Source organism: Micrasema longulum, unplaced genomic scaffold, assembly GCF_059751315.1.
Source record: "Micrasema longulum isolate JH-2025_06_02 unplaced genomic scaffold, ASM5975131v1 h1tg000634l, whole genome shotgun sequence".
Lineage (NCBI taxonomy): Eukaryota > Metazoa > Arthropoda > Insecta > Trichoptera > Brachycentridae > Micrasema > Micrasema longulum.
This window is the reverse complement of record NW_028277830.1, coordinates 89,996-99,253: the sequence shown is the minus strand read 5'-3', so window position 1 is coordinate 99,253 and position 9,258 is coordinate 89,996. Positions and strand designations below refer to the sequence as shown.

The window sequence follows — 9,258 nt, the reverse complement described above, 5'->3', positions numbered from 1 at the left end:
CCTCTTTTTAAAAAATCCACTTCACATGTTTTTATCGGTTTTAGTAGCACATTATATTTCTCTATTTTTATGCTTGTTTTCAATTTGCGCAGCTGATAAAAATAACACCTTCGTTTGATTTAGGTTTGATTCAATTAGTGACATACGAAAGTTAAAATGCTGGGCAAGCTTTTCGTGAGTCATAGATCCATCCCGCGATTTGTTGTGATGATTATTAATGGACCCCGAAGGCGTATACCTAGCAGGTTTTTTAGTTTTACCATCATCTGTATTTTTGCTCTGAAATAAAATAAAACTGGTTAATTAACATTCAAATTAAATTGAATCCTCGAGTATTTAATAAAAAAAAAATACTTCATACTATATTCTTCCACATTTCGAACAGAATGACAGCACAAATAAGGGAATATTCTATGGTACAAGGAAACAGAAATGGAGACGCATTCTGCACGAGAGATCCCATGATGTTAGTCCTTTTGCACTCGTATATATCATGATGCGTTATGCTTCTTCTCACGACGTTGTGTGTAACATTGATAGCTGTATCGTTTAGCACCAGATTTTCAGCTGAAAATAAGAGCATCGAATTAAAAAAAACAACGACTAATAAATAATTACAGAGTTTTCATGTTTTACTGATAGAGTTACCCAAATTTGAAATCGTGCCAAAGGGACCATGTTGAAGATGGACTATCTCATGTTTGGTTTCTTCTACCAGAACATAAAGCCACTCGCACATGTTTGTAGCAATCATGTGCATCATTCCAAATCTCGCAGCTACTTTGTATCTATTCATCTCCATTTCCTAAGTATAAAATATTATTAATCATTAATGTTTGATATAAGAATAAAAAGTTATACTTATCAAACATTATCAAACATATCAAACATTAATGAGTTTACTTTTACACTGGCGAAAAAATATTTTCTCACTAGATAAAAATTTTAACTTTTCACTGTATAGCGAAGTTTCTTAAAAATGTATGAAAAAAATTCAACTACTTTTGATGACATTACTAGTTTTCCGAAATCAACCAATGACAGGGTGTTATGATACATTTCCAGTTACCGGGAAGCTAACCCACCAATCAGGAAAACTCGCCGTAGAGAACTTGAGACGTCACAGGCGGAGTAATTTCAGAAGCACGAAGCATTAAAAAATCATAGCGCTGATAAAAGAGTTTGGTAGTTTTTAACAAAAAATAAAATAAAACACCGAACTTCTTTATTAAAGAATACAAAAAAACTTATTAAAAATGTATAAAATATTGTTGTGGAGATTTGTTTTGAAAAAATAACTAATTTATTCATTTACACATGTATGAAATATGAGAGGAATTATCGTTTTTTCTTACTTTACTGTTGAGGAAAATAAATTGCATCTGGACCATAGCCAGGACCATTCTTGCAGCGGGAGTAAGAGCAATCAGCACCTTGTGGCAGTGAGATTCTTTTTTCAGTTCAAAGTACTGCCCAAACTCCAGACCAGAGTACACCATGGACCCAATGCCAAAGGCTGAAATCATGATAAAAGTCTAGAAACATGATGTAAATGGTTGTTTCAGACTTGATTGAATAAGATTATGGCTGCATCATAGTAATAGGTTACGGTTGTATACCTTTCAATTGTTGCAACAAAACAGAGGTACTTGACGAATCATATGTCAATATACCTTGAAATTAAAATAAGTGTAAGTATCCTTGTATCAAAACTGTCAGTGAAATGATAATTGAATTTGTTAATTTATTGCAAACGAGAAAAACTCATTGAATGTACGGCAGTTGATACGGGAAGATACAAAATACATATATGTATTGTGTAGTGTATGCATATTTGCAAAGTTTGTTTTATTTTTATATATTTTTACTTTTTAAAATTACAGAGCAGAAAAAATATCTGTTTTCACTGGGGTAACTTGTGCAGAGGACACACCTTTTAATTGTTTACTAAGGAGAATATAGATATAAAACATTACATACATACAAAAAAGTTCAAATATCCATTGAGATATATAACTAGAGTAAACATGAGCGTTCGAAATATGTTCTCTCAACCTGCGGCCACTTGGCATATGTTTGAAAGAACGGACTTTAGTCTGTTGCGAGCATTCACTGGATACTTTTCTCCCCGCAATTACTAAGATGCCCATTTGTACGCTAAGATACTGCACAAATTGATCTGGAAAAGCGATGGTATAACCTTTCACCGGTAAGTAATGTTTTATTCTTAATCAATACTTTTTTGAAATAGCTATTTTAATGTTAAAAAACGTTTTATTAACACGTTACCAGCTATCTTTTGTCTCTGTCCTGATCAGTTAGTCGGGCGTATAGTGAAGCGATAAACAAAGGTGACGCGTATGCGGAAGGGAGCAACATACTGAATAGAACTTACAGTAGACCGATGTAAACAGTCTCTGCTTTTTACTGTACTACTTTTTTTGCTTGTCAAAGTCGACGTGATATGATGTGACGATACTTGCTCCCTCCACTGGTCATTCTTTTCCTTTGGGGACGACTTTTTACCTTGGATTTGTATGGAGTGTTGTCTCTTTATATTGTATCTCAATGCAAATATTAAATCGCAATTACCCACTGTTTTACAACTGTGTGCACATATTTTTGACTTTTCTCTAAAGTCATTTATTAATTGCTTTATTCACTTTGTAAGAAAGGGATCTAAAAACCATTCTGAAAAAGGATATCGAGTGAACAATAGTTGTTCTCGTGGTGTAGTTATTAACGAGTTTGCCAACGTTTGTAAAAATTAATGAATATTTTAAGGTACACGTATAGAAATGTACATTAACTTGTGTTAGCCTACCAATTGCTCCAAGCCGCAGGTAGAAGCTTCCATATCTAACTATCGGTCTAACTTCCTTCTTGGAGTTGTATTGGCAAGGCTTATCTCTGTGATCTGGAACATAAACAACGTTTAAATAGAAGAGACACTTCCAGTTCCCTATTCACATTCAGAGTAGCATTCAAAACAGAACTTACGATTAGTGTGCAGTAGTGAAAATAATGCCTTTTCACGAATCAGCGTGGCGTACATGAATATAACAAATATTACACCCATGGAATACAGGTACAGATAAAAACCCTAAAAAACGAAATAAATTAATTTGACAAAAATCACGAAGTTAATTCTAGTTTTTTTTAAATAAGAATTCATCAGTAAATTATAATCCTAGAAGGAGAAAGATTTTATTCAAAAATCTGTTAACAAAAGTGAGTTTATAGGTGAAGCTATCAAAGTATTAAGAAATGAACTATCTTGAAATCAGATATCTCCAAGTCCCCCAAAAAATAACCACTGATATTTTTATTATCGTAAGTCATATGCTAATGTAATATTTACCTGATAAAAACTTGAAGGTATTTTCAACGATATGATTTCTGTAACAGGAAACGCTATGCCCAGCACCACGACAAGTTTGGCGTAAAGAGCAGAGAGCGCTATTGTCATGGCATCACTTAAAAGTAAGGAATACTTATTAATGTTATTTTTATTTTTTTTTTATTCATAAATTTCATGAAAAGTACATGTTTTTGTAAAATTCTAAACATATCTACTTTTACAAATCTAGTAAATGTTATCACTGTAACTCTCCAAAAAAAGAGAATGACTCTTGTGCTTGTAGAGTGACTTACACTGTTTTAATTGTTTATTAATAAGAATTTATATAATTTTAAATATGAGTACATGAAACGAAAAATAACAAGATAGGATATATAAAGAAAAAACATAAAACAATAATACAATCAAAGTAATTAAAATTTAATGTTGTTTTAACACGAGTTCAAAAAATTTCTTTAGATTAACTTTAAATTTATTTATTGATATATAATTTTTAGCAGTTTTTAGTTCATTAGGAAGATTATTATAATTTTTAACACCTTTGAATACAAAGCTATTTTGACCATGACTTGTATGGAATTTAGGAATTTTAATATTATGTTGGTATCTGAGTGACTTATTCATTTCAAATTCTTTTATTTTTTCTTTTTTATATATTTGTATTATAGAATTTATTTTATAAAGAGTGTCTACTGTATGAATGTCGAAATCAATAGAAACATCGCTTATTTGTCTATAAATACTCCTAAATAAAAAAATGTTAGCCTTTAGCTTGTAGAATTTTATCAAGTTAACAAATACTTGTGTACTGACTTTCCGAGTTTTCTGTTTCCTTGCTTTTTCTTTTTTTCCTTGTCACTAATTTCATCCTTTCCTTCTCTCTCTCCTCCACTTTCGTCTCCCTTCTGTAGAAGTTCCATGACCAGCTTCTTCTGGCTCATAACCGTGTGTGCGGCAGTAAGAGCTAAGGATTGCGATGGACGCCTAAGGGCTGCTATGATCGCCGATGGTCTCCTTAAATGTAATCAGTAAGTAATTAAGCTTCTTATAGAAAACACTGCATACAAAAAATATTTTGGTTTTGTAATAAAATATTAAAAATGCAGAATCCCTCTCAGAAGGTGAGTTGAACATAAAAATAAAAAAAACATTTTGTTAGGCGATTCAACAAGGATACATACTTAAAAAAAAAACGATTTGTAGATATTCGTCGATAAGATTCTACATATACGCATATACATATCTTCAATTACAGAATTACGTGTGACATATAAGTATGTTTTTAATTTTGAATTTATTTAATATTTCTTGTACTTACAAAATAAGTTGTACTCTTGTACTTATATAATATGTACAACAAAATGTACCTTTTTAAAGTTAATATGGGCAAGCCTTATCTCTCCATTAAAAAACGTCTGTTATTTTCTATTGATTAAATTATTTTTTTTCCTATTTGTATCTTTTGATAGATATATATTTTAGTTTTTTAGTACAAATTTTTAACCAGCTATTCTTTTGACCAGTCTATTTTTTGGTTGGATGGAAGATTTTAGCAATAATTGCGCCTTTGTACTTATTCTTTGTACTTGAAGTATTAAGTAAATAACATATTTATAAAAATCGTTTCAAGTTGACCCTGGAAGGAAACGAATCCGGGACTTCAAATATGTTAAGAGATTTCGCCAACCACAGTATTACGAGGCCGATTTATCCGCACTCGATTCAGGATTTTAGGATTTTTACCTAAAAATAGCAATGTAGACAAAAACACTCGTCCTCGGTTCTAGTTCTATTTCGCACACGACACTATATTTTTATCTGTCTGGACGCGGACAAATACATATTTATGTTTATAAGACGGAATAATATTTATCGAATTGACTTTTCAATTCTAATTGATATGAAAACATAAATGACCATATTACAGATTTCGTCGATTTGTACGTAACAAATATGTTAGTTATATTAAAAAACCTTACCAAAGTGAACTATATAAAACATTGTTTTTTTGTAAGATTAGGTAGTTGAGCGTTGGTTGGAGCTCCTACCCCAGGTAGAGATTGACAGAGAAGACACGAGATTGCTGTTTGATGTTTATTTATTACATGGCGAATAAATAATGAATTATGTCGGGCGAGTGTTACGTCGATAAAGAATTTAAGAGACTGCACTTGAACTACATGCTGGAATTTAGTGACGTTATCGAGCTGGTCTGACGTGACTGAACTTGTTGGGCTGACTGACTGAACGAGCTGACTGATGTTGGCTGCGTTCTATGGTCTCTTTATAGACGACGTTCCTTTGTAGTTCATTTCTTCATGGTAGGGACGGTTTGAATGTACTGCAGAACGATGCCCTCCGATTTTATTTGCAATACTGAATGACTAGACAGGTGCCACCGTTTTGTAGCACCAATTCACGGACAGTGTATACTTGTAATGCCGTATTAAATAGACTTCATGAACTCGGCAATAGTTTTTCTACGTATCTGATATATTTAGTGTAGGGTATTGTTCCTATAGAACCAACCTTTTGAACTTTTTCAAAGATGGTGAATGGTAATTATATTTATTTATTCATGCATTTCATAATATATATACATATATATTTATATATTTGCAGTTTTTCGTTCACTTTGCCTAGCTGTGTGAAACAGTACTTATGATTTTCTTGTTGTTTTACTGTAGAATGTTTTATTATTTAAACTTTCTACTGAATATGCTGTATAATTTTTAGGTTAATTTTTAAAATATAAATCGTGTATAATTTTTTTTTTTTTTTTATAAATCTTAGGTTTAAAGAAATTCATGTTTAAAAAATTATATTTTAATCAAATATGTTAATATTATAAATGTTTGTAAAAGGCAGATTTGCCGTTTATGTTAATAAAATAAAATAAAATAAATAAATTCTCATAGAGTTGCATTTTACGAATGTATTGGATTCGATTGAAAATTATGACATTGCATCGTCGGTCGTTAGTCTATTTTAGGTGAACCAATTTAACACGTGTGTGTCATCGACTGTGAACTATGGACCCTACAAATAGTTTAATTTTTTATTTTTGTCCAGTAAAAAGATACCAGGTTAAAATAACTTGTAGATTTCTCTGCCTAATAAAATGGGACGAATTTCAGGTAATTTATATTTTTGATTATACAGTTACGATAACTTTATTTTCGTTTTAAGATTGAATAATGCTCACCTTGAACTAGAAGCGACGTGCTTGTGTCCTTCCATGTCCAGGGAGTCTCCTGTCATCCTCCGTGAGGGGGGGTGGGAGGAGTGGTGAGGAGCTTCTTTTATCTCACTGAAATCCGACAGTTTAATTATAAAGAAGACCTCTAATTAGAAAAAAAGCTTTATAAATAATTCTAGCGCCCCGAAAATCTATGATTCTGTTTATTTTTCCCGTTAAATTGTCACGTTTTTTTGTTCAAAAATCACTTTTTGTCTTTTTATTTATATGAGTAGTATGGATAGTTATAATTATTGAAAACGACTTTGAAAGTACAGACTGTGAACCAGTTGTTCCTAAAAAAATAATTCAAAATGGTTGCATTTTCATCAAAATAGACCGAATGGGTTGCACGAAAAATAAATGAATTTTGCACATTTGTACAAAAATAAATAAATTAGATTTATTTATATAGTTTATCTTCCAGCTCACAGAACCAATCTGGCGATGGTAGTACCAGTATCCCAATGTCTTTACCCAACTGTATCTCTTCGGATATCGACACCTTTCATGTTATGATGTGACTTAATCACAAAAAAAGTTTTAATAAAATTATAATATAAATTAAAACGAAACAAATTTTCCTTAACATTTTGATGTTATTACTCTTGTCACCCAAAGTGCAAAGCAATAAAATGAAGTTTGACAAAATATGGAAAGTGTCACAACCTGCCCCACCCGTGGGGTTAGTTGTAACAAGTTGTGACAGATAATATACAAAACTAGGTAAGAAATAAATGTATCGAAATAAGAAGAAATTATTTACAACATTCACAGTTAAATGTAAAATATTATTCTCGACCATTAAATAGTGTAAATTAAAAATGTATTTTCTTTGATTAAACAATTATTGTTTTTAATTAAAATCATTCTGCCCCAGTCAAACAAAAGTTACAAATACAATCTTATATTATTAATTCACTCCAGCACATAGCTCATGACACACTGGTTATTATTCATAAACTTAGTAAAAAGTTACACTTAAGTATAGTGGTATAATTCGTATGGGAATACTATCCTTATTGTAGTAGTAGAATAAGGATGGTATTCTCATCCGAATTATACCACTATACTTAGGATTAACTTTACGCTGAGTTTATGAGTAAGGCACATTACATGGCATTTTATACACCTCACCCCCTTTTTACCAGAAAGTTAATTGGAATGTCACTGTTGCAACTAACTTCCACCTAGGTGTCACAACTCGCCTGATACGACTTTTAAAAATTAAAATGCCCATACAAGTGAATTTATCCGAAGGAAGTATTTTATTTGTTGTTAAAAATAATAATAATAATACAGGCGAAAGATATAACATTTCGATAATAAAATATGAAATATCTCACCTTGTTCTGACAGGACAGAACAAAACATACTAATAATATGTATAGTGTTTGATCTAAAACAAGATTTCATTAACCATATTAACAACAAAACAAACAAAATCACAAAAACATTAGGTTTCCTGCTTCGCATTGTCAAAGACATCAATTCGCTTAAAGTGATAAATAGTTTGTATGTAGCACTAGTTTGAAGTCAGTTGAAATAAAATTCCACTGTGGGGTCTCCTCAGTATAAATTACACACTAGGAACATAGAAAGAATGTGAAGAAAGTAATTCTTAAATTTTCAGAATATTCCCTTAAGCTAGGGTTTCCTAGGACAGCGTTGCCCGTATCTTAACGGCCGTAGTGAACGGTGATGCGGTGGACAGCCGTCGTAGAGGTGACTAGAGAGTGGTTTTATTTTTAACGGTGTTATCAACACCGTTTTCCTAGGAAACCACTCTTTAGTCACCGTTACGACGGCTGTCCACCGCATCACCGCTCACCACGGCCGTTAAGATACGGGCACCGTTGTCCTAGGAAACCCTAGCTTTAGATAACATTAATTGCACGTTTCTATTAGGTGCTCTTAATTTAATTTTCTGAAAATATCGTAATTTTTTATTTATATTTTAAACTTTTAATTCAGAGCTTGATTGTTGAAAACTCCCGAATCTCATTAACTTCAAAATACCGAATCGAGTTACTGGAAGTACTGAGTTGTTTGCAACTACATACGTAGATACTAACTATGCACGACACTCTCCGATTCCGTGATTACATTCCTCAGCCAATAAAATTACTTGTAATATAGTCATTTTTAAAACAACAATGATTTATTTTAAAACGTGCTTATTTTGCATTTGCATAGTTTAAAGCTCATTTTATGCATTTGCATTGTTTTAAGCTAATTATTAAAGTCGATATAAAAAAATCTGTTTTATGCATTTTTTTCTGTTTTTGATGTGTATTATTGTATCTGAAATTATTTTTTCAATTATTTTTAATATGCGTATTATACATATTTTTATCTTATATACTTACTAAAATTTATTTTTTATTTTTAATATTAATTTGTTAATATGTATATATTTTTTTGTATAAAAAAAAAAATAAATTAGCTTTTTCTTATTTACTTTATATACCTGTTTGTACATAAAATGTTACATATCCATATTTTTCTCTTTTTTTACTACGAAAAGTTTTGCTTTTGATTTTGCATCATTGCAGTACGCTTTTTTGGTTTCTACATGTCTTAAACAAAATGTGTTGTTGTTTATTTTTAAAATTATTACTTTATTTGTAATTACCTGTTTTATTTTCCAATGCCCCTT

The 9,258-nt window shown here is 31.1% G+C and overlaps 1 protein-coding gene across 2 annotated transcripts in view; it reads right to left on the bottom strand.

Moving 5' to 3' along the window:
* The window catches only part of LOC148279978 (proton channel OtopLc-like), a 31,031-nt gene that overhangs the window by 6,452 nt on the left and 15,321 nt on the right, over positions 1-9,258 (bottom strand). For both annotated transcript variants that reach the window (XM_088229094.1, XM_088229095.1), the window contains exons 3-11: positions 6,567-6,671; positions 4,175-4,375; positions 3,362-3,476; positions 3,001-3,103; positions 2,825-2,917; positions 1,356-1,516; positions 649-805; positions 362-567; positions 147-279 (exon numbers count right to left, since the gene is read on the bottom strand). In XM_088229094.1, coding sequence (XP_088085220.1) covers positions 147-279; positions 362-567; positions 649-805; positions 1,356-1,516; positions 2,825-2,917; positions 3,001-3,103; positions 3,362-3,476; positions 4,175-4,375; positions 6,567-6,671 — 1,274 coding nt within the window. The remainder of the gene's footprint in view (positions 1-146; positions 280-361; positions 568-648; positions 806-1,355; positions 1,517-2,824; positions 2,918-3,000; positions 3,104-3,361; positions 3,477-4,174; positions 4,376-6,566; positions 6,672-9,258) is intronic.